We start from the raw sequence: 21,982 nt of genomic DNA, 5'->3' as shown, positions 1-21,982 counted from the left end.
CTAAGCCATGATCGAGTTCTCCCTCGGTATCCTTGGGCCCCTAACCCCTTTACGTGGATGAAAGTGCAAGTGTAGAGGAGGAAGAGTAACCGTGAATGTATCGAGTGCACCATTGTCAAAATTTTCCCCCGTTTCTCCAGGAGCAAATGACACATCGAAATTTTGCACAATAGCTGAAAGAGAGATCCGCAAGCTCATCTGCGCGAGATTCTTCCCAGGACAGCCATAATGACCTGTAATTTTGTCAGTTGCTCTAATACTCGTTATTTTGACTATGCACCAATCTGTCTCACCTAATGAGAAAGGCATGAACGGGGCGTCAGCTGTACCCATCTCCTCCCGTCTTTCGCCGAATCTCTCTGGGATGAATTCTAACGACTGCTTCCACCATCTAGGGTCCCGTTGAATCTGATAAGTAGAGATCAAGACATTTGTTTTTCCGGGGATGTACGTATCCCCGATCTGAATCCCTTCGGCTGGCGTTTCCCGCGGGCCACCGGTCAGCAAAGCAGGTCTCAGGCGTAGGGCCTCGTTAATGAAGTCGTCAACGTACGGCACCGAACGGGCCTTTTCGTACGACCACTCGCTGTAGCCGCCTGGCATGGCTTCATCTAACAGACGTTGGAGTTTCTCCTGCTTCTCGGGGCATTTTGCGAGATAGAAGAGTATTCCAGCAAGGGTGGTCGCGGTTGTTTCACTGCATACTGTCAGTACATGATAAAATAATGAGCCTATTGAACTGTGCGTACCTTCCTGCAATGATAACAACTCGTGAGTCATCTTCCAGTGCAGTTGCACTTGGAGAAGCAGAGATGTCTCCTTCCTTGACAGCCTTAAGTAACCACGAAACAATATCTTGCGGATACAGCTCATTATCCCAATTCTAAACAGAGTCAGCGCACAATTAGTTGAAGTCCTCCAAAACATACTGCATGCTTCTCTCTCATCTGACCGGCGCAGAACGAGAAGAACTCCGAGTACCCAGCAGCAGCACCCGGAATAGACCCAAGTATATTCAGCAACCATGGCACGGTGCTTAGTACTCCCAACATCGCCATGTGGTCGTGAACCGCCTTGATCGCCGGATGTTCCTCGCCACTGATGAGGTTGTTGAAATCCTTGCCAAACCCTACCTCTCCCATGACGTCGAAGCTGAAGTACATTGCCCATGCGGACACGTCCATCGGCCTTCCTGCATTCTTATGCAGCTGCTTCATGAAAAGATCGGCCTTGTCCTTGACGCGAGGCTCATAAGTTCCGAGAGCTAAGTATAAGTCAGATCAGATGCTGATAGGGATGAGATGTTCTGGTCTACCTTTCACAGAGAACCCCTTGTCCCATGCCCGTTTACGAATCCGGTGACCGTTGAAATCACGTGTCATATGAATTGAGCATTTCTTCGGGTCATTGCCGGTCTGTCCGTACCAGGTCGATTTCAAGGTCTTCGAATTTGGTCCATAGATGAGGGAGACGGCTGACTTGTCTAGGATACAGATCTCTCGTGGCCCTGAAACGATATAAGTGTATGATCTTTCAACTCTTGGACTCAAAGATCTCCCCCACCAGTGCGAACGAAGTCGCCGTATTGTTCATGAAGCTTGGCGAGCTCCTTGTAGTACTGCAGGTCTTTCGCCGCCAGCCTCGTAGCGTAGAATCGAGTAAGCTTTGCCGCCAATGGACCTGGGAAGTTGCGACAGCGGTGGAATACTAATCGATAGAATCCTATGCTGCTAAATAATCCAATGTTGAAACTCGTCACCAGTAGCAAAGCCCTCACGAGACCAACAGTGTAGATCGTGCCTGCGAATGCAGCAGTGCAGGCGCTTAAGAAGTGGAACATGATGAGCTCGAACTCGATGCTACGAATTGATAGATGAAATGCGATGCCGGACAGCATCGCTGCTCCAGGTCCATTCCATGCCGCGGCAAAAGGTTTGTCCATCTAGAAGACTCGCCGTTCTCTTCACACGACTGACAAACAAGTGAAAAAGTATAATGGTGCAGTGTCCCGAATTCAACAAAGTGGGGGGAATCGGTGGTCAAATGGGATGACTTTGATTCGAGATTTGACACTACATGCAGACATTGCAGTATAACACCCCATTCTGGCATACGCTGCATAAAATGACTGTCATCGGTGTCGTTCTGGCTAATCACATTTTGAACACGTCAGGCGTTCTTCAGACCCATGCCTATGATACGGATGTGGGGAAATTCCACAATGGTAAATCTACTTATGTGGGCAAACGGCAGTACAGAATAAAATGATCAAATAAGAACTCAATAGTGGAAATAGAAGTTGTAGGAAACATGGTAGCAAGAGGTTCGCACAATGATGGGAATACCTACAACCCAGTTAACCCGTCTTAAGCATGCGAAGAAAACGATCATGAATACAACACCAGTGTTCCGCATGCATATTCATATGCTCCCATCTTTGCTTGCGGAGATGCGAATTCGACCTTGAATATGGAAAGGGCCTAGACTGGAAAGAATCCTGTTCTTGTCGGCCCGTGTGATGAAGTGCGGCTATTCAGGATGGCACCCTGGCACACGGCAACCACCGATTATCAACGTAATTTTGATGCACAATAGAATACCATGTTGTTTCCCTTGAGGTCGGTAATAGCGATTGTTAAACTATGAATTTTATCACCGCAAAGTTCATACGTGTTATGGCACTGATACTGCACATGATAGTCTCATTCTCGAGTAAGAGCCATTAAAAAGTTAATGGAATACACTGCTGCAATACCGCAAAAACCGACGCGGTTTGAATTATAATATCCTTTGAGTAATAGGACATTGCCGAAGACTTATTCATCCTCATCCTCCCCATATCAACAGACTAGAACATCCAGGTGCCGACCAGACGGAAAATTGCCGTACTCAGCGTTATCGGCTTTAGTAGCAGTGTTGCCTTTCGCCTCGTTTTGCTCTTCGGCTTGAACTTTTCTCTAGATACGTCCTGGGTTCTCGGCAAGATGGTGACCGTTGCTGCTCTATGGATACAATTTGCCATCATCACGGTCAACTTATCCTCCTTTCAAGATGCTTTGGACTCGGATCACGGGAAAACAATTCGCACGGATCGGCGCCCGTGGACTCTAAATCAGTAGGCTCCGAACGGTCTTTGATCAATAATGGGATTCAATCGAATGTGCCATCTAAATCCGGGAAGTTGCGAGGTTCGAATAGAGTGAGTAAAACGCTACTTGAAAGAGGCATCACAAGCACAGTGTTTGAAGAAGAATCATGTAACCAGGTCGAGATACGGTCTCGGATGCCATATGGATCGCAGAGTTAAAACCACAGACAGATTCCTAACATTAGAGGAGTAATAGTACAACATGATGTGGTGTTTATAACTGGAATAGTTCATTGACTAGTTGTTCAAAATTGCACAGAAATTTGAGATTTTAATTTTGCGCTCTGTAGATACAAGAGACCATAAGAGAACTATTCCTTCAATGATATATTATAAGGAACGAAGAAGAATCCCCAGTTTCGTTCGTGTTGATATCTCATCTTCCAAACTACGAGGTAATAAACTGGTGCCACCGGACTTGAAGCCAAACACAGTACATTGTCTCTTTTCGATTTTGGATTTTAGTAATTGTAAAACACGAGACATCACGATTGAATCGAACAAATTTCGGTTTATAAGGGTGAGGAAGCAGTGTTGCGAAAGATGTAGTCATAGAGTGCATGTATCTTTCTTGGAACATATTAAAAGATGTACGACGCTAACCATTTAGAGCCTATTTCTCGTACATGAACCATCATCGTCACTAAACAGCCCAGGAAGCTCGGCCTTGACCTCGAAGCAGCTCCGAGATCCACTACAAACACTTTTGGACAGCGAATTCTCTCCCGCACACCGGAAAGACATTCTGCAATTGCAAACAAATCATAATGCCGGCCCCCTTCTGGACGATCGGCTGCCTCTATGGCGCCTCCTCCGTCATGCTCGGCGCCTTTGGAGCTCACGGCCTCAAGAAACGCATCGCCGATCCGCAAAGGATCGCCAACTGGGGAACGGCCGCACAGTATCAGGTTCGAAATCTTTCCCCCTCCTCTCCCGCCAACGAGTTGAAGCTAACATAAAGCAATGTCGCAGCTCATGCACTCCGTAGCCCTTACCTTCGCCTCCGCCATCGCACCACAAAACACAATCGCAATGTCGCTGTTCACGGCGGGAATGACAATGTTCTCCGGATCGCTCTACCTTCTCACGCTCGACCCGCAGCGCTTCAAGTGGATGGGGCCGGTGACGCCACTGGGTGGTGTTTGTTTGATTGGAGGGTGGATTGCGTTGGCGGTTACGAAGAGGCCTGTATTTCCCAAGGTCAAGTAACCGAATGCTTCGGTTGGAGAGTTGAAAAGAAGAATAACGTGTAAGATGCAATTTGTTCGGAATTGGGTAGTGAAAAGAATAGGTGGATAACCATGTTCCGTGACTTAGATTACGGATTATGGACGGTTAGAATATATGTACATTACGAATTCAAAGAATTCCGCTCATGCTTTTGCTGTAGAATATATGATGGATGGTGCCTTCCACTCTCAATAACGACGAATCATCCCAATGAACTGAAACCTTGGCAGTCCTGATATCTGGAGTGAGATCATGTCGCTTTAGTCCCGTTGCCAACACCCTTTGGTCTTCTCCCATCGTCGACATACCCCCGAACCCTAGCCCCGTCATCGCCCATTCTGAGTTTACTGTACCCCCTTTGGTGACCCTCCAACATGTACAGCTATCCAGCCTGCCGCGACACTGACTCCAGCCACAGGTTTCCTTTCCTTGTAGTCAATTTTTAACTGTCCTAGTATATTCGGAAAGACACCTTATGACCTGTTCCACGACATCTTGATGAACAAGAGCCAGACTCGAACATGCAGCGCGAAAGAATGACGTTCCCACTGAGACGTTTATAGGTAGTCCTTCTTCTTCGCTGTCCGGGTGAATTGATTGAGATGCCACTCGACATCACCGTCCTTGTTATCCAAAGTGCCAGCGCGGATCTCGTATAAGCGCATCGTCATTCGAGGACCAACTTCGGCGAGCTCGATGCTCTGGTATCCGGTCTTTACGAAGACATGATGCCGGACTTCAATTCTAGAAAAGGAACCATATTAGCAACCATTCGGAGATCAAAGAATATGTCAACTTACGAATCTTCAATGTTCTTGAAAGTAATGACGCGATTGCCGACCTTCGCGGTGGCTTCTCGCGGTGGGAAGAGATGCTTCAAAATCTGCACGCATCGCAGACCAAGCTTGGTCGTGAAACCCTCAAATATCAGGTGTGGATAACTTTCCGACACCGTTCCCCTTGCACTGTTGGGGATGTCTGCTCGAAGAACGACATTGTGCAGTGAGAAGCTCGCGGTAGGGCCATGTGGGAAATGCGACACGGTCATCGCAGTTGGCGTACCACGATGCTCGTGAAGGAGGATGATATCCGAAAGACCTGATGCCGTCGCGCTGCTGACTAGATTGGGCAGAATGAGGTTACCACGGTTCAATCGTATACTCGTGGGAAGTAGCAATCTGATTTCCTTCGCGAACGTTCCCAGGCGCGAACTGGGATCTCTCGATGTGGTGACCAATATCCTTGGGTCGACAATGCCAGACAATTGTGCATATTCATCGTCCAGGCCAAGTTCCTCCTCTACTGTCCTGTCTCCTCTGCTCTCGTCGTACTTGAAGTCTTTGCGGAGCGATTCGTCGTTTGCGATGCTAGGGTCGAGTGGTTTGCCGCTTGCGAGGGAGGCCTTGAGCGCGGCGCGCTTGTTTGCAATCTCAGCTTGCTGAAGAGTGAGTGCCCTTCGATATAGGTAGTCTCGCCTCTCGCGAGCTTGCTTTCGGATCATGTTGAGTGGTCGTAGAGGGTGTGTTCAGAGTTTTGGTGTGTACGGGCAATGCGCCAACGGAGGGTACAGACCGTGGTTTGGTCAAGATGACAGGACGATAGGGACTTTCAATTGCTTCAATTCAGATTTTAGGTGCGCTTAGAGCGATCTGGTATGGTTACGGATGTGGAGAGAGAATGCAAGTGTTTACGTTGGTGGTTGTGGATTGTGAGGATTGAAGATTGTCGAAAAAGTTCGGGGACAGGGAGTGCACGGGCCAAACCTTAAAAAACCACCTTCCTGTGCTTATCGATAACTCTAGTCGGTCGTCCGTCCTTCATCCGTTTTCGTATTTCGGATGATAAATATAGAATCATCATCCATTCCATCCATTCCATCCATTCATCGTCCACCATCCTTCCACTTACTCAATCCGCTCAATCGATCAATAATCATCCATCGTCATTTTCACCATCGTCATTTCATTGGAACGCGTGGACATACATCGTGCCCCACACCCCGGCCGAAACTCCAGTACTATCATGCCTCACAGATCCGTACACTCCCCCGGTTGCTTCTCTAGTCGCTCTTCCTCTTCTGTGCCTCGCGTTTCCGAGTACATTTGAACGATTCTGCCATTCCTGCCGATCCATAACTGGGCCGAATGATTGTCATGAGCGAATTGCTGCAGTCCTTGTCCCTAAGAACCATTAGCTCCATCTCTATTGCAGTCTCCGCCAGGCTTCGTTGTGGTATGGTTAAAACAAACAAGAACGAACATGGCTTCGATGTGCCTGCTTACCTGTAAAACGTGCATACGCAATCATCTTCCATTTCAAATGTGACAGCCGACCACCGCAATTGATGGCAAGATGCCTCTTCATCGACTCGCAGCAGAACCCCCATGCCGAATCTGCCTTCGACAGTACCACAATTTGGATAGGCTTCCTTCGCTGGGACGCCGTCGGGCCAGAGGTCTGCGGCCACGCATGTCAGGTACGCAAGAAAGGAGAAGAGGAATGCGAACAACATCCGCAGGTTGTAGTTTGAGCCTGGCTGGAAAGGAATTGCAGTTGTGATTGTCTGCCTTCTTCGAAAGGTATCCATGGACTACTGGTCAATTAATACATAACTAACTACACGGTAGCTGGTCAACTCTGAGCACGGTAGGTGACTTTATGTGTACGTGCAGACCGGTGGGACCCTCAAGACTAAGTGAGTGGGGCCGGTGCAAGCGGCCGTACAAACCTCAGTGAATAGGCATATAAACGCGAGACAGGTGGGCATATATTCACTGTCACCGTTCTCTATGGGGCCAATCACTCGCATGGCCAAAAACAAGTGATGTGCGCATTTGGGGGTTAAGCCATGTTCTGGGTCGCTGTTTGGGACAAGCGCTCTCTGCATTGTCCAATTCGTTGCGCGTACACCCCCCAGCTGAAAATAATCGGGGTAGTGCTTTTTTGGTGTCACGGACGCTTAGCTGGAATGGAACATGACATGACATGTCTCAGTCACTTTGTATCCTCGTTTCATGCATTGGTGTACCCTTTGTACAAAATAATTTGACTCTTAGTGCCGTCAATGGTTTCTAGCCAGACACCTAAAGCTGTCATTCTCCACCCGCCGTATCCAGTTCAAGGTCCCGTCGAGTTTATCCCATGTCTGCAACAAGAGCAAACAAGCTGGTGCATCTCTTTCCGGTCAAGGCTGAGAATGTGCTGCACAGCCATCAAGCCAGTCATCAAGCCAACCGAACACCCTGCAGCCAGCGTCCGCATTCGATTCTTCATTCCTCCGTGCAGATATACGCTACGAGGTGCTGGCTAGTAACATTCACGTCCCTGGTTGACGATACGATTTGGATCATTGGCTTGCCGATGCATTTGTGCTCCCTTGTGCACGACAGAATCAGCCTTCAACATTTGGTCTATGGTAATAATCAAGCTCACCTGTAGAAATTGCAGGAGCAGTCATTGGCATGGAGACTGTATGACGCGGGCGGTTCCTTGAACAGAGTGCATTCACCATCCGGAATGAGGAGTTGATATGCAGCGTTGATGGACTTGACGCCCCCGCAAGCGTGGCTGCTCACCAGCGTGGCCCCGAAAATGCGAGCGAGCAAACGGTTGAAGCTGAGCATTGTGGTTGGTTGATTTCGAGTAAAGTAGGTTGTGATGTTCGTGGTTTGATCGGAGATTGTAATCATAAGAAGTAAGTATTAAAGACACGCAGAGATGGAAACTTATACTAGTAGTACTGCGAGGTCGAGGGTGAAGTCGCCAAGGGCCTATGCCTCATTTCACTTCCTTGTTGGGACTGACCACAGTTTATCAAGAGACGACACGGTTTCACTGAAACATCGATTCATTGAAGGTCATTAGACCTAGCTGTTACGACCCAGGGCTATGGTAGAAACACTTGTGGTGTGCACCTAACCATTCTTGACCCTTTCCACTCTGAAAAGTCCACCATTTTCGATACCGGCCTTGTATAATACTCTATTCACATAGACTTCCAAGAGCCACGGAGGGATGCCATGATCATTTCATCAAGGGTTCTCCTTCACGGGATTGTGCTCCTAGATCTCCACATGCTCGAATGGTCCGTCAACAGTTGCATAGCACTTGTAGGAACCCAGGTCTGAGATAGGACGCTGCTTGGGCCCCACCTCGTGAACCTTGGCCATGCCAGTGCAGTCCTTGGACCTATAGTAATCAGTCAGTATCACATTTCTGTCAAATGAAGATGGTATGTATGTTGGACTTACTTGTAGAGGGCGCAGGTACATCCAGACTTGCTCCAGTACGACTCGGCTGGATATTCGAGGGGCTTGCAATTATGCCCATGTCCGAGGTACATCACAGTCCAGTCGTGGGTGTTGTCGATGGGGTCATGGATGTTGAGGACCGCGCCGCATTTGATAGGGTCGTGAGCGAGCGCGAGGCCAGCAATGACGGCGACGAGGATATTGAGAGTGTTGATGAAACGCATGTTGAATCGAGGATTGGTTGATTGTGAATGTAAGTTCGGTCTGATCTTGAGTTGAGTTGCGATGTGTGTACAGGGTTGCGTCTGGATTTTGTCGAGGTTCGAAATAGAGATAAAACTTGGCTCTTATGTAGGCACCGCACCGTAGGGGACCGAAAGCTCAGTGAATCAATCTTTCCCCGGAGATGATGTGTAAGGATATTTCTGAGTGATTTGGTTGGTATGTGCTTTCAATATTTACGAACCATGGAACAGGTGAAATCACTTTTCACCCTTTCCGCAGGCTCTTGCCACCCCATCTGGAGCTTCCCAAACCGCATGAGGAAGGGAGAAGACCCTCATTAGCTACCACATCTTAAGATCTTCGAGATGAATTTTACTATGTGTGGCATTTTGGATTGCACAACTCGTGTCCTTGCAATATATGGAGTGTCAAATTGCTCACCCATAGCTCGACTTTTAGATCAACCTATGATCGTCGCCTAAACAAACGACACTTAACAACATATAAGCTATTAATAGAGTAACTGTTCCCTGGTAATATTTGAACGACTAGACAAAAGAATGCAACTTTTGTCTTTAACACGGTGTTTAGGCAGCGCATAATAGCAATTTATATACGTTACATGCTAGGTCCTAACCGCAAACGAGACATCCGCCTGAACGATAGAAGAAGAACTTATGAAATGGTTGAGCAAATGGGTTTAAGTAAGACGTTGATACCTGAGCAACGAGAGGGGACTGAAGATGTAAAATAATCAATAAGCGGAATAGTATACACCATCTACTCTCATACATATATTGAACTTACCCTAACCGGTGCGTAGCTGCTACAGAGAATCAACACGGGAGGTCGATTCTCATATTTCCAAGCCGAGGAAGAAGTGTGTCATAAGCCTCTATGATTGTCAACAAACACTACGGACACTTCGAATCCTTTCTACACCACATTGCCATGTCGAGGCCTTAATACGTAATCGGTCTCTGATATTCATGTTTGTTTGGTTTATGTATTGATTCTTAGTTCTCGTGCAATCAGATTCCTGGAACTCAAGTTGAAATCAAAGCAGAAGATAAAGAGCAGCGTTGTCTCCTTTGTCCGAGCCGGGCAACAATTTAGCTATATCTAACAAGTGTATTGTTAACGACAGCGTGAACAAACGCCACAGGGCCTAGCATTGTAGTATTTCTCGTAAACTGGTACCGGTTCGAGAATTGGCATATTCCCGCATGTGCATGTCGTGGCCTACCAATCAGGCCATTCGCAAGGTTGAATGCACCACAACGCAACGTGCAGCATTACCAAGGTTATCATGCTCATGCATTGTTCTATGTTATCACTTGCGCAGGATTTCTTATGAAAGAAACGAGCACGTCAAAACCTACTTGGAAGATCTACAAAGGGATGCCTTTGCCTGACATTGGTCTGCCGAAGTCATGCTTATGTTGTGAATGAGAGAAGTCAACACATGCATCATACATCTCACCGCTCATTCACAAACAACGGCTATTCAATAGTGTTGTGCCTTATTCTCTACCGTCTCTCTAGAATCGTACTAATAGCTGTAATTCCTACCAAAGCCTCTGTCTCTAGATCAACATCTACATTTCTAAATCTTTCCATTCCTTTATTATTGTCAGTAGATTCTCTTAACTACAATGTATTTTCAACATACTTTTTGCGGTGCCTTCCTCACCTTGTTGGCAGCAGTGACAGCTGCACCACTCACAGGACCCGAGGCCATAATTCCAAAGGACCTCGTTACTTCATTACTAAACTCCGAGTCGCTGGAGAAACTCAATGTTATAGATCAAGAAACCACTCCAAAAGTTGCCAATGAACGTTGTGGAATCATATCGTTCGAAAACGGAGGCGAGCAAAACCTCTACGCGGACAGGTTATGCTACAAATTCGACTATAATATCTCAAATGTTAGCGTGAGCGCAAATCACACCTGCTTAGCTTTCCGGTAGGTCTAGGGGGTTAAGGATTAGCACGTATTTCTTTTTTCCCTTCTAGTCATGCTGATATCGATTTTAGTGATTCTTTGTGCACCTATACTGATAGTGGCCTTGTGTCTGTTATTCGCGGTCCTTCATTGCAGGACAAGCAAGGATCCAGCATCCGATCTATTCAGTGCTTCCACAATGCCATTATGCCCAATGGCACTGTTGCTTACTTGGCCAATGAGACTCGAGCCGATACCATGAATGTTCCTTTGATCATCCCTGAAGGTGTCGATATCGTCACTGGAGGCAAACCTAGCAATTCTGATGTTGACATTATAGATACTGTAAGAACAACCGCGGAGGGATGCGGGACGTTCGAGTTCTATGATGGAATTGGAGAGACCGCATTAGGGGACAATGAGTGTCACACGTTTGACAGGGCATTGCATAAGTACTTTATTCGCAATAATTGCGCTTGCGTGGCTTTCAATAAGAGGGGTTGTATCCCCGATCCAAAGCAGGGCTGGAGAAGCTATCTCATTGGCAGCGCTGAAGGGGAGTTTACAGATGAGGGTATTCGATGGGCTCGGTGTTGGACAGAGAATCGTTGAAGGCATGATAGTATATTCAAAGTGGAGAGCAGGAGAGCCTTCTGACTTATGTGCAATTCCAATCTTCTGTTTTGGTTATAGGTTTGGGAGGTGTACAGTGAGGTAGTCTACCTAGATTGATTCGCGCACCTCGTGTTGGTTCACTTTACACACTTCAAAAATCCCTTCTACTGCATAACGTATACTTGCTTCCATCATTGTATCCAATGTGCACTTTTCTTGTCTGTAAAAGAAACAAATTCTCCTCATTCGGCCACTCGCTCAGAATCACCTTCACTTGGAGCCCACGTGGCCAAGCATGTATTACAGCCTGTCAACCGAGCAATTTTACCTCTGGCAACGAAATGACAACAGAACTGCTGTTCCCTCCTGATTGGATTTCACCTTGCCCTGACTAATTTCCTTCCTATTTATTTCCTCCTTCTCTCTCTCTCTCTCCCTCTCTCTCTCCGTCTCCCTCTCAATACGCTCCAATCCTTTACTTCTCACTCACCCTCTCTATCTCATTACCACCAATACTTTACCAAATCCCCTCAATTGCATCATCCATTGATCATTCCCTTCTCTTCAAGATGCGTGCTTTCGCGGTCGTGCTCGGTGCAATGGCGGCCGCCGTCGTTGCTCACCCAGCCTCCTTCAGTTGGCTCAAGGGCTATCATCCTGACGCTTGCGGAGGGCTCATCGACTTCAAAGATGACTTTCGTGTCATCTATGATCACCGCGGCGCGTGTATCCAGATCGACAGGCCTGTCTTCAATTTTGCTGTCGAGGAGAATTTCATCTGCACGTTCTTCTCGTAAGTATCTATCCACTCTCAAATTCGCCCGCCACTGCCAACCTCACTGTTCCCATCGCCATCCCCAATCACAGCTCAGACACTTAACCACAGAATAGAGATGTCGAGTGCACTCGTCTTGGTCTTGTTCATCATGCGGAGGGCCCCGAAGCCGGTACCTTTCTCGACAAGGTCGTAGCCTACCAGTGTGCCAAGGCTACCGAGTGGCCTCATGTTTACAGGGCCGCAGAGGAGGTTCCGGCAAAGACTGCCTCGATCCACTCTTTCGAGCCCATGGAGCTCGTTCTACGCAACGTACAGGTCTCTTATCAAGGTCCCTACACTACTAGCTCCACGGTCTGGGCGAACCCTTTCAGAACTGATGATATCACCGACGAGGTTACTTCCTATGTGACGACAAGCCCAACTTGGACTTCAAAGTCGACCCTCACAACCTCTACCCACCAACGGTTTACCGCTCCTGACCCAGATCCAACTATTGACCCTCACCCCTTTGAAAGGGTGTCTTCCGGCGATTCCCAGATCCCGACCATAGTTGGCCGTTCTGTCTACCCCGAGATCTCAATTCTGCCAATCTCCGATGATATCTCTTCCGACTGGCTCCACCCAGTTCCTGACACCAGTGCGGACTTCACCATTCTGCCAATAACCACCGATATCTTGACCTACGACTTGTTCAGCCCAACCCCCACAACCCCTAACGGAGATATCACAATTCTACCAATATCCACCGATGCCTACGACAACTTGCACTACTCCTACATTTGGACTGATGTCAGTCTCCCCAACTTCCCTGACCTCTCTACCGGCTGGGTCAACCCTGTTATCACAACCGCAGATGATGTTACAATTCTACCGACGAACGCTGATACCTCCTTCAACTGGCTCGGCCCAGTCCCTACAACCACGGACGATTTCTTCGATACCCCAATTACACCACTATACCCTGATTACTCCGTCGACTGGTTTGATCTTGTTCCAACGGCTACCCCTGCAGATCACCGCATTGTGCCAGTCCCTAGATCCCTCACCGCAGTCTTCGTCCCAGATACCGAAAGTCGGGATCCAATTATCATCTCCCTTCCGACTACTGTGATCACTCTCTAAGCTTCGTGCATCACCCTTATATTGAAGCTTGATCCCCGATGTTCTGGAAAGATCGGATTGTGAAGATGGACATGGCTCAAGATTGGGGGGTTTATACCGGAGAACGCCAGTGTTTGAAACGTGATGGATAACGAATCAAGTACACAGGCGTTGGAGGAGGTCTAGTGTCGAGAGCAAATGCCCTTTTCTAAGTTTCTCATGTAGATAAAATCCCAAAAATATGACTTTTCTTTCACCGCTCCAATGCCTTTCGTAGATTAGCAAAACAGGTACCTCCTTTGGAAGTGTTATGTTATTCAGTATTGCGCCGCCGATCACCGTGATGGTTATTTGTCAACGAGCAAGATGAAGCTGGCTAAGAGGTTCAGCGCATCAAGATAGGACCCATTCAGTAGATTTAGACATACACTTGTATTGGAGCTTCTATCTATAATCTGTCATGAGGTTTCCATTTAACTACTGGCGAAAGGGAACTTGTGGGAATGAAATGACACTAGTCCGAAATGGAAGGAAAGCACGTGACATCGTGTTCAATGTGCGAGCGCGTCTGGCCATGATCTCTCATCTTCTTTGATAAAATCCTATACTGTGTAAGGGGATCAACTCTCCACTGGACAACACAGCACCTCCAAGTATCTAACTGCGATGAACAAAGCAGATATAGAGCAAGCCCTTGGTGGGCTTCTGCCTACTCTAAATGGCCCTCTTCCACCTGAGCTTGTCGACACAGCCCTTTCCCTGCTTGCCCGTTCGCGCAGCGTTGCCCACAGCTTAAAACCCGATGAAGAGATAGCACGGCCATATGCATGCGCTCAATTGGCATGTGAAAGGTGGAAATCAGAGTTTCCGCATGTTGGAAACGCTTACTGACGTTGTGTAGGTCCAAGATACGGCTTAATCTGCCCTCAATAACATCCCGCCCGCCATGCCCTCCCCGCATCTACAAGAAGCTCTTGACGTACCTCGAAACTGCACTCCCTGCAACGGCCTCTGCTAGTGTACCAGGGACACCTCGAAAGAATACCTCATATAACCCTAACACCCCTTCACGAACTACTCCGAAGACCCCCACAGGTGCCCGGAAGACTCCACGAAGTACAATCAAACAAAACGTAAACGCCAAAGATACCCCAGAATGGGTCATGCCCCCAATACGTGCCCTTGCGAAGTCTTTCGATCATCCCGCCGCGGTGCCCCATATCTATACGGGCGTTGAGTCAACGATGTCACTACTTGCGCTCATGGCTGCAGCGTCAGTACCAGATACTCCAAGTAAACGGCCGCGCCGGGCTGCCGCCTCTGCCCACGCGACGACTAATTTATCCGAGACACGCATACTTGCACTCATAGCAGTCATATCGTTTTATGTCATTTCTCGCATACAAGACAAGGATATCACACCCGACCAGTATGAAGAATGGCGATCTCGAGCAATATCCATCCTACTCCAGACCAAGGCCGATGCGAATACTGGGGAAGAAGAGGTCGCCACTGAGATTGAAGAGCTGATGCCCCTGGCACAAGCAGAAGGCTGGTTACAGATGGAATGGTTTTTGAATGTCATGCCGACGGAGAGCGGACAGGAGATGGAGGGCGTAGAGATGACTGCTGACCACACAAACGGAACAAAACCCAAAAGTTGGAAGGAAAGCTTCGGTAGTGAAAACATTGGGTTGGGTACCATGATGCAAGACGCCACTGACTATCTGAGTGAGCGCAAAAGAGAAGACTACAGGAGATGGAAGGCCGGCATCATCGCGATGGTCGAGGAAATAGAAGCTTCCTAAGAACAAGACCGAGAAACCTACTCCATTTAGTCGTCTTCGCTACACAAATGATTCCCCACAGGGCACAAGGATCATTTCAGACCGCGCTTTTGAGAGACATGCTGGTATCTAGGTTTTACTTCGTTATGATTCACGAACCTTCAGAAGCACCGACTGGCTCGAAAACGAAAGTGACAAAACTCCTGCTGGGGACGTTCGCAGTGGCTGTAGTTCCGTCTGTCGACAAGGTTACTTCCAAGGCCCCAACGTCCCTCGTACTATCCGTGATCCACGCCTTCACTGCTTGGGCTGTAAATCCGTTGACCTTCACTGCCACGGCACCACTCGAAGTCCCGCCTTGTATAACTTGCACTGACACGGTTCCATCTGGATTCTTGAAGGCCGATACTTTCGCACCCGATGGCGACCCAGAAGTACCGACCCTAACCGCTCCTGGTCTGACGAATCTACTCCAATTCGCCATTGCCCAAAGTCTCTTGCTTGGGATGACACTCTTTTTGTCATCACTTATTCGAATCATTTTCGAATTGGTTGGACCGCCTTGTACACCAATCCAATACAAATAAGCCGATGCATTTGCACGAACAATGGCATCATAAATCTTGTTAGCCCATAGGAGGCCTTCCCCTGCACCATTGTTGCTGTACCATGCTGCAGTCCAAGGGCCCTGTAAATCGGCATTCTCTGTCTGCCAGACGTTAAGCTTGGTGTTGATAGGCGATCCCGGTTGTGAAGTGTACGAACTAGCACAGATTAGCAACATTGCACCGCAGAACAGAAAGCGCATGGGCGTGTCGGTCGTAAAACCTACTGTGCTGTAATAACACCCAACTGATTTTCTACTGATCGCAACTGTCCCATCATTGCATTCTGCGAACTCCAACCTTCAGCATCACAGCAATTGATCTTGACCTGCGTATAATTCGCCTTATCTAATGCTGGCCTGAGCACCTTGATGACGTCCGCGGCCTGTTGCCCATTACTCCTCATACTTGCATAGCTCGTTGTCAGATCCGGCTCGTTCAAGAACCCAACGTGCGTGATGTCCACTCCAACCTCCTTGTAGTACGTAATATACTGCACCAGGTAATTAGCATAGGCCTGTTTCCAGTCGCCTGAAGAACACGTCGCGCCCGAAACGCCACACAAGGACCCGCCATTCGCATCGTTCCCGTTCGTTTTCATGTATCCCGGCGCTGACCACGCATTCGCATAAAACGTCCTGACGCCGTACGTCTTGGCCGCCTCGGTGCTGACCCAGACCTGCGAGTTGTCGTTACCGTCCCACACGTACTTGGGCTCAGCATTGGGCCCGCCTGGGTTCTTCGGCTGGATGGATACCATGTGATCGGACGAGCTGTCGGGACTCGATCCGATGCCGTTGCGGAGGATGGAGAATCCCGCGCCTGAGGTGCGGTTGAAGAGGAGGTCGAGGGAGTATCGTTGGAGTTCGGGGCTCAGCGCACGCATTTGATTTGCGCGCTGAAAGGTCTCAGAGGTCCCGAAGCCATCCATGGTTTGGTATGTTTTTGTCAGATCGACGGTTATCGTGGAAGATTGTCGTGATTGTATCGTACTGCGAGCTTCGCCTAGTGCAGTTGCCGCCATCGCCACGAGTAGCAGGTTGCGAATCGCCATGTTTGCAGATTCAAGGACTGTTCCGTCGTCTTGTCGAAGTGTACCGGCTCGAACATAGTAGGAAACATATGTATTTCAGCAAAATGTCACTAATTGAAGCGCAAGAAAGCCAAGAGTGATGTGGATGCTCAGTGAGGGTATTCAGGCCATTATCCAGATTATGACCCACGGCAATTGAGAGAGTGATCCCTGCCAGCAATCGACAACCGGGTTCCCCACAATATGAGGTTAATTTGCGGATCCAATTATGGAACAAAAGCATGCGGTTGTCCGATAATGCCAAGGGGCTTTCCAGCTCTGATGATATGTTTTGTCGATTTGTTTGGTGGAACTTCTAGGACAATGCAATCTTCTGAAAATTTCGATTGCGAATTTTACCGAACAGTCGAGAGGAAGGCTGGACGGGTTTTCTTCTATTTGAAGGCGAAGGAAAAGATGCATGTACTCTGTCCTTGAATATAGGAAATCGATATCAAAACAATGATTTGAATTTGGTAGATAAATATTGACTACCACGCAGGTTCTTCTCAACTTAACTTACAAGGACAAGATGAGCTCGCGTGAATATGAGATAGTGGCCTAAAAGGATGCTACGATCGATGTTTCTTTGTGATGCGGACGATATGGAGGGAAGACCTTGTACTGGTGACCGTTGCGATATCATCACATCGTGATTCAAGCGAACAGAAGGTGGCTGGCAAGTGTAAGCTTCTGGGTATCAATTTTTGGGATCGCCTTTGGCAGCGGTGGCTAATATCAATCCAACTCCTGCAAACAAGATCGTTTCCTCCGCAGTGGTACGTCATGTTCTTAATCAATACTGGCGTACGTTCGTTGGCCTCTTGTCATCACATCGCCCAAGTCCAGTCCATCCATAGCTTTCTCACGAACGTTCGACATGAATTTCCGGCTTCCGTCCTTATTCTTTCTACGTCTTTCCTCTTCCTCGGCATCTTGGGCTTCAATAAGTTTGACCCTCTCACTACGCTGCGTTTCTAACGAGGTGGCATCAGCCTGCATCTTCGCAAGCTTCTCGGCGGCACTCTCTGATTTTTCTTTGCTTTCAGTGGGGTTCTCTCGTGCTCGCGTATCGTTCTGGGGTTGCTGGTGAGATCTCCAATTGCGATTGCGATCATCACGTCTTGACGGACGCGGGGAGTATCGACGGGGGGAGCGCTGACGATGGCTATTGTGATCGTCGCGCCTGTCTCTCCCCACCCGTTGCGGGGAGCGAGATCGATCGCTCCTACGGTGTCGACGATCCCTCTCATCTGCAGAACCCCTCGACCTCGACCGATCTCGCCTACTTTGTCTGTGCCGTCGTTCACGATCATCGCCGTAATCTCTTGACCGCGAACGGTGTCTGTGCCTGCGTCTCCGTTCCCGGTCATCGGACGAGTCTCGCGACCTCGATCGGTCTCTTCGGCTGTGCCTATGTTTGTGCTTCTTCTCCTTTTCTCGCTCCTTCTGGCGCTTCTCTTCGTATTTCGCTTTCTGTTGTGCATCTCTAAGCATTTTCAGCTGTGCGTCCATTTTCTGCTTCTGAATCAGGAGAAGTGGATCCTGCGCGACCTTTGACTGGATGTCCCGCGTCGAATTGGCGTTGCTGGAAGTTGCCGTGTCCACGCTTGCAGCGGCGCCTTTCGTGAGGCTCTGTGTGGCTGGGTCATTTCCTTTGAGAAGGCCGTCGATGCGTCGCTTGCCGAGAAGATAGCCCTCGCGCTCTTCGGAGACCATGTCACCAGATGCACCTGGTCCAGAGTACATCCAGTCTACCCGTTTCTGCGCCACTTTGCCGCCTGCGGCCTCCTGCATTTTCTGCAACTCTTCGATAGCACGCTCCTCTTCTCTTTCTCTCCTCAACTTCTCGATCTGTTTCCTTTCCTCAAGTGCATTCTTCTCTTCTTGCCACACCTTCTGCTGGTTCTTCATGAGATGGGGATGCCATGACTTCTTTAAGTTGAGGTCGCCTCCCATTGCTTCTGATTGGGCGGGCGCTCAGATGGTATGGTTGCGATTTATGCGTGAAGGTTGCTGCCGTAGCCGTGCGTGCGCTGAGGGTGTTTGGATGGATCTGAACAAAATCGGATGTAACTGCAGGGATGTACGATGCGTGTGTTCATAGAACGGTCAGTGCCAGTGCTCGATACGTTTATGCAGATGTGGATGCACAGGAGATGATGCGTCCGTACAGATGCTGCTGAGGGCGACGTGTCTGTGTATGAACGTTGGAGGCTCAAAGTTGGGAGCAAGAGAAGTCGACGCCTAGACCGTTACATAAGCTCCTCCGCCCCACTAAAAAATCACCTCCGTGCCTTGCTCCGCAAAAGTTTCCAGGAACGAAACATTTCGTATCTACGTGAACCTGTACATTGCCAGCAGAGCCCAACTAGGGACCGCCACTCTCACAATCAGCTTTTGAATACTCTCAATGTCCACCCGAAAACGCAATGAATGGCTCGATGCTGGAGAAAGCGACGACGATGAGCGCGGGTACGACTCGGAAGAAGACAGTAGAGCGCAAATACTCCGCAATTCCAAGCGACAGAAGGTTTCTCATGACTCTGATGCGGAAGAAGAGGACGGACTGAATGATGAAGGGAGCGAGGCCGCGTTTGACGAGGAGGAAGACATCCCAATCACCGCAGACCTAGACGACGATGACGATGACGACGACAATGCAGAGATTAGACGACTGAAAGCTCTCGCGGCTGGTCTTCCCTCGGACAAAGCAGCGAAGCTTTCTCAACCTCTTTCACTATCATCGAAACCGAAGAAGGACAAATCCGGCATAATATACCTCTCGCGATGTCCGCCTTTCATGAAGCCTTCTGTTCTTCGCTCGCTCCTTACACCGTATGGCGCAGTCGGTCGCATATTCCTTACTCCCGAATCGGCTACACAACGAACTCAACGTTTGAAAGGCGGTGGAACGAGGCGAAAACTTTTCCTTGACGGATGGGTGGAATTCCTAAAGAAACGCGACGCGAAGTTTGTAGCAGAGAACCTCAACGCGCAAACTATGGGTGGCAAGAAGAGAGGGCGATGGCATGACGAAGTCTGGAACATCAAATATCTTAAGGGTATCAAGTGGGGTGACTTGGTAGAACAGATCCAGAATGAGAACGCTGAGAGACAGGCACGTATGCGCACAGAGATTGCGCAGACCAAGAAGGAGAATACTCGGTTTCTGGAGGACATTGAAAAGGGGAAGATTGCAAAGACGATGGAGGAGAGGAGGAAGAAGAGATTCGGAGAGGATGGGCAAGAAGCGACAGAGGAAACCGTCGAGGAGGCGGGTACTGGCAAAAAGACAAAACGGTCGAAGATGGAGTTCAGGCAAAGTGTGGTCAAATCAAAGAAGGAGAAGGCGGAGCCTGGCCAGGACACAAGTAAGGTTCTGAGTATGATATTCTAGATTTAGAATTGGCACGTTATGGTTTGAATTCGAGTCTTCGTCAGTTCGATGCCAGCGGCTCCATCTCCATGTTAAACCGACTTCATGCGGTCAATCTGATACAATAATCTTTCATTGGCATGTATGTTACGTGGATGCGGTTCATTTGTGCACAGCAAACAAGGATGTGAGCACGATGCTTTTTACAGAATCGTCCCGTCATAAATTTCATTTGGCTTGAAACTATTCATAACCCGAAACCAAGCCAAGCACTCCGAGAGCTAGACGGCCTTCCCAAACTCCGCAAGAATTACAAAAGGGTATAGCATGGATAATTAATGATTTGTGTCTCTAAAGACCGGTTCGTGATCCCCTTAGATAGCAGTGCCACGTTCGAAGTTCTCCCTTGTCTCGGTAGTGAACTTATTGTAGAATCTCGCGAGTTTGTTATTGAACTGCTTGTTCTTCTCGTTGATGGCAGTTACATCACCGCCGTCATCTTGGTTCGCCATTCGTTTGGCGCGTGCCTCTAGTCGAGCCCGCTCACGCCTGACCTCGTCGTCCACGGCCCTGTCGATGTCTTCGGCAGATGGCTTGTGGTGGTTGGGCTGATATTCCTCCTCCGCTGGCTCGTTCCTTTTTCCGGTCTTTGGATCATAAACGAATTTCTCGCCATTCTCGTCCTCGAGGAGCTGTAGCCAACCCTTGTCCAGGTGTTCTTGGATCTTTTCCGCTTTTTGTAATTGGTAACGTTCACGATTGGCGTCGTCCATTCGTCGAACTTGGCGTTTATAGGTCTTGTTGGCTTCCCTTTCGTGATTATTGAATGCATTATCTTCGCGATTCTTCCGCTTTCTCGTCGTGCGCTTGTCCCATTGCTGGGATTCTTCTGCTGTATAGTCGAACGCCTGTTTGCGCCCATCAGGATCATTCATCTTCTCAAGTTTGAATTGCGCTCTCGCTCGCTTCTCTTCCAGCTTTCTTTGTTGTTGATCTTCTTCAACCTGATCCTGTTTCGGTTCAAGTGCGCCAACCTCACGTGTCTCCTTTTTTGCGGCAATCTTCACCGATCGAAGACTTTTAAAGCGAGCCATGCGAGCGGCTAGCGATGCCTTCTGATCCTGGACTGCGGGCGCGGGTGTATCGTCATGGCTGAGAATGGATGTGGCCAAATCATCGACGTGAGGGCGAGGAGATTTCACTGGTGGTGACGTGGTATTTGGTTCGAGTTTCTCTAGAGGGAGTTCCGATAAGGGAGCGGCGGAATCTGATCCGGCAGAATCAGCCATCTTGGATGTTTATTGTAGGTGAACCGAGAGGAAGACGAAGTTCCAAGGTCAAGATGAAGATGTAGAGTGAGGAACAGGTACTATCTATTCATTCTCGCGATGTGAGCATGAAGGGAAATCAGAGGGCTGACATAAGCAAGGTGCCAAGCTAGCCATCAGCCAATCAACGGTCAAGGTTGTTTTCTTACCCCTACATACTAGTTACGAGGTAGGTACTGTTGCTCGACTACGACTCTGTGAGTGTGCAAAGTATGGATACGACAAGGTATGACGATTACAGGTAGATTGATAAATACAAAAAAAACCCACTCAGTGATCAAGTATCAATGGGAGCATATCCATACTAAATTGAATCGTAACTACTCTTTTACGCGACGGAGTCCATCTTTTCAGTTCGCTCATTCAAGAACCGTCCACCAGATAATAGGCATGGGCCGATGACTGAGTAAGAAGACCTCCCCTTTCATTTTCCGCGATACCTCAGCACAAATGTTACTTTGCCGGGTTGTAGACAGACTCTGACGTCTAACTCTTCCGTGGCGTCAAGACAAATAACAA

General features: G+C 48.6%; 11 protein-coding genes across 11 annotated transcripts; 5 read left to right on the top strand and 6 right to left on the bottom strand.

Moving 5' to 3' along the window:
* On the bottom strand, positions 1 to 1,996 carry BU24DRAFT_439124 (cytochrome P450; the record flags this gene model as incomplete). Its single annotated transcript, XM_033530284.1, has 6 exons — positions 1,564 to 1,996; positions 1,316 to 1,507; positions 930 to 1,264; positions 750 to 883; positions 294 to 697; positions 1 to 233 (listed from the first exon to the last, which is right to left on the bottom strand). The coding sequence occupies exons 1-6, from the start codon at positions 1,940 to 1,942 to the stop codon at positions 1 to 3; spliced, it is 1,677 nt and encodes a 558-aa protein (XP_033386902.1). The 5' UTR covers positions 1,943 to 1,996.
* Positions 1,997 to 3,801: 1,805 nt separating this feature from the next.
* Positions 3,802 to 4,605, top strand: BU24DRAFT_418083 (DUF423-domain-containing protein). Its single transcript, XM_033526894.1, has 2 exons — positions 3,802 to 4,056; positions 4,121 to 4,605. The coding sequence occupies exons 1-2, from the start codon at positions 3,916 to 3,918 to the stop codon at positions 4,355 to 4,357; spliced, it is 378 nt and encodes a 125-aa protein (XP_033386901.1). The 5' UTR covers positions 3,802 to 3,915; the 3' UTR covers positions 4,358 to 4,605.
* Positions 4,606 to 4,821: 216 nt separating this feature from the next.
* On the bottom strand, positions 4,822 to 6,158 carry BU24DRAFT_99669 (U3 small nucleolar ribonucleo protein IMP4). Its single transcript, XM_033534878.1, has 2 exons — positions 5,179 to 6,158; positions 4,822 to 5,122 (listed from the first exon to the last, which is right to left on the bottom strand). The coding sequence occupies exons 1-2, from the start codon at positions 5,877 to 5,879 to the stop codon at positions 4,936 to 4,938; spliced, it is 888 nt and encodes a 295-aa protein (XP_033386900.1). The 5' UTR covers positions 5,880 to 6,158; the 3' UTR covers positions 4,822 to 4,935.
* BU24DRAFT_418082 (uncharacterized protein) lies at positions 6,057 to 6,994 on the bottom strand. The gene is made up of 2 exons (XM_033526893.1): positions 6,661 to 6,994; positions 6,057 to 6,558 (listed from the first exon to the last, which is right to left on the bottom strand). Exons 1-2 carry the CDS (start codon positions 6,888 to 6,890, stop codon positions 6,438 to 6,440), a joined length of 351 nt encoding a protein of 116 aa, XP_033386899.1. The 5' UTR covers positions 6,891 to 6,994; the 3' UTR covers positions 6,057 to 6,437.
* Positions 6,995 to 10,508: 3,514 nt separating this feature from the next.
* BU24DRAFT_458319 (uncharacterized protein) lies at positions 10,509 to 11,410 on the top strand (the record flags this gene model as incomplete). The annotated part of the gene is made up of 2 exons (XM_033531620.1): positions 10,509 to 10,819; positions 10,891 to 11,410. The coding sequence occupies 2 exons, from the start codon at positions 10,509 to 10,511 to the stop codon at positions 11,408 to 11,410; spliced, it is 831 nt and encodes a 276-aa protein (XP_033386898.1).
* Positions 11,411 to 11,982: 572 nt separating this feature from the next.
* BU24DRAFT_488665 (uncharacterized protein) lies at positions 11,983 to 13,715 on the top strand (the record flags this gene model as incomplete). Its single annotated transcript, XM_033533567.1, has 2 exons — positions 11,983 to 12,206; positions 12,305 to 13,715. 2 exons carry the CDS (start codon positions 11,983 to 11,985, stop codon positions 13,311 to 13,313), a joined length of 1,233 nt encoding a protein of 410 aa, XP_033386897.1. The 3' UTR covers positions 13,314 to 13,715.
* A 243-nt stretch (positions 13,716 to 13,958) lies between these two features.
* Positions 13,959 to 15,100, top strand: BU24DRAFT_458317 (uncharacterized protein; the record flags this gene model as incomplete). Its single annotated transcript, XM_033531619.1, has 2 exons — positions 13,959 to 14,143; positions 14,194 to 15,100. The coding sequence occupies 2 exons, from the start codon at positions 13,959 to 13,961 to the stop codon at positions 15,098 to 15,100; spliced, it is 1,092 nt and encodes a 363-aa protein (XP_033386896.1).
* A 65-nt stretch (positions 15,101 to 15,165) lies between these two features.
* On the bottom strand, positions 15,166 to 16,852 carry BU24DRAFT_99642 (glycoside hydrolase family 30 protein). Its single transcript, XM_033534876.1, has 2 exons — positions 15,912 to 16,852; positions 15,166 to 15,843 (listed from the first exon to the last, which is right to left on the bottom strand). Exons 1-2 carry the CDS (start codon positions 16,736 to 16,738, stop codon positions 15,231 to 15,233), a joined length of 1,440 nt encoding a protein of 479 aa, XP_033386895.1. The 5' UTR covers positions 16,739 to 16,852; the 3' UTR covers positions 15,166 to 15,230.
* A 291-nt stretch (positions 16,853 to 17,143) lies between these two features.
* On the bottom strand, positions 17,144 to 18,970 carry BU24DRAFT_99649 (uncharacterized protein). The gene has a single exon (XM_033534877.1). It carries the CDS (start codon positions 18,713 to 18,715, stop codon positions 17,549 to 17,551), a length of 1,167 nt encoding a protein of 388 aa, XP_033386894.1. The 5' UTR covers positions 18,716 to 18,970; the 3' UTR covers positions 17,144 to 17,548.
* A 91-nt stretch (positions 18,971 to 19,061) lies between these two features.
* Positions 19,062 to 20,333, top strand: BU24DRAFT_99630 (uncharacterized protein). Its single transcript, XM_033534875.1, has one exon. It carries the CDS (start codon positions 19,170 to 19,172, stop codon positions 20,154 to 20,156), a length of 987 nt encoding a protein of 328 aa, XP_033386893.1. The 5' UTR covers positions 19,062 to 19,169; the 3' UTR covers positions 20,157 to 20,333.
* BU24DRAFT_418077 (uncharacterized protein) lies at positions 20,312 to 21,501 on the bottom strand. The gene has a single exon (XM_033526892.1). It carries the CDS (start codon positions 21,422 to 21,424, stop codon positions 20,510 to 20,512), a length of 915 nt encoding a protein of 304 aa, XP_033386892.1. The 5' UTR covers positions 21,425 to 21,501; the 3' UTR covers positions 20,312 to 20,509.
* Positions 21,502 to 21,982: the final 481 nt, after the last annotated feature.

The sequence above is a fragment of the Aaosphaeria arxii genome (genome assembly GCF_010015735.1).
Source record: "Aaosphaeria arxii CBS 175.79 unplaced genomic scaffold BU24scaffold_2, whole genome shotgun sequence".
Taxonomy (NCBI): Eukaryota; Fungi; Ascomycota; class Dothideomycetes; order Pleosporales; genus Aaosphaeria; species Aaosphaeria arxii.
The sequence above is the reverse complement of the archived record's forward strand: the minus strand, read 5'-3'. Positions and strand labels throughout refer to the sequence as shown.

Coding starts and splice junctions, on each gene's coding strand:
- BU24DRAFT_99630 (XM_033534875.1), top strand. CDS start 19,170: ATGTCCACCCGAAAACGCAATGAATGGCTCGATGCTGGAGAAAGCGAC.
- BU24DRAFT_418077 (XM_033526892.1), bottom strand. CDS start 21,424: ATGGCTGATTCTGCCGGATCAGATTCCGCCGCTCCCTTATCGGAACTC.
- BU24DRAFT_99669 (XM_033534878.1), bottom strand. CDS start 5,879: ATGATCCGAAAGCAAGCTCGCGAGAGGCGAGACTACCTATATCGAAGG. Junction 5,123..5,178: donor TTCAAGAACATTGAAGATTC/GTAAGTTGACAT, acceptor TTCCTTTTCTAG/AATTGAAGTCCGGCATCATG.
- BU24DRAFT_99642 (XM_033534876.1), bottom strand. CDS start 16,738: ATGGCGATTCGCAACCTGCTACTCGTGGCGATGGCGGCAACTGCACTA. Junction 15,844..15,911: donor TTGGGTGTTATTACAGCACA/GTAGGTTTTACG, acceptor AATCTGTGCTAG/TTCGTACACTTCACAACCGG.
- BU24DRAFT_418083 (XM_033526894.1), top strand. CDS start 3,916: ATGCCGGCCCCCTTCTGGACGATCGGCTGCCTCTATGGCGCCTCCTCC. Junction 4,057..4,120: donor GAACGGCCGCACAGTATCAG/GTTCGAAATCTT, acceptor GCAATGTCGCAG/CTCATGCACTCCGTAGCCCT.
- BU24DRAFT_99649 (XM_033534877.1), bottom strand. CDS start 18,715: ATGGGAGGCGACCTCAACTTAAAGAAGTCATGGCATCCCCATCTCATG.
- BU24DRAFT_418082 (XM_033526893.1), bottom strand. CDS start 6,890: ATGTTGTTCGCATTCCTCTTCTCCTTTCTTGCGTACCTGACATGCGTG. Junction 6,559..6,660: donor TGCGTATGCACGTTTTACAG/GTAAGCAGGCAC, acceptor AATGGTTCTTAG/GGACAAGGACTGCAGCAATT.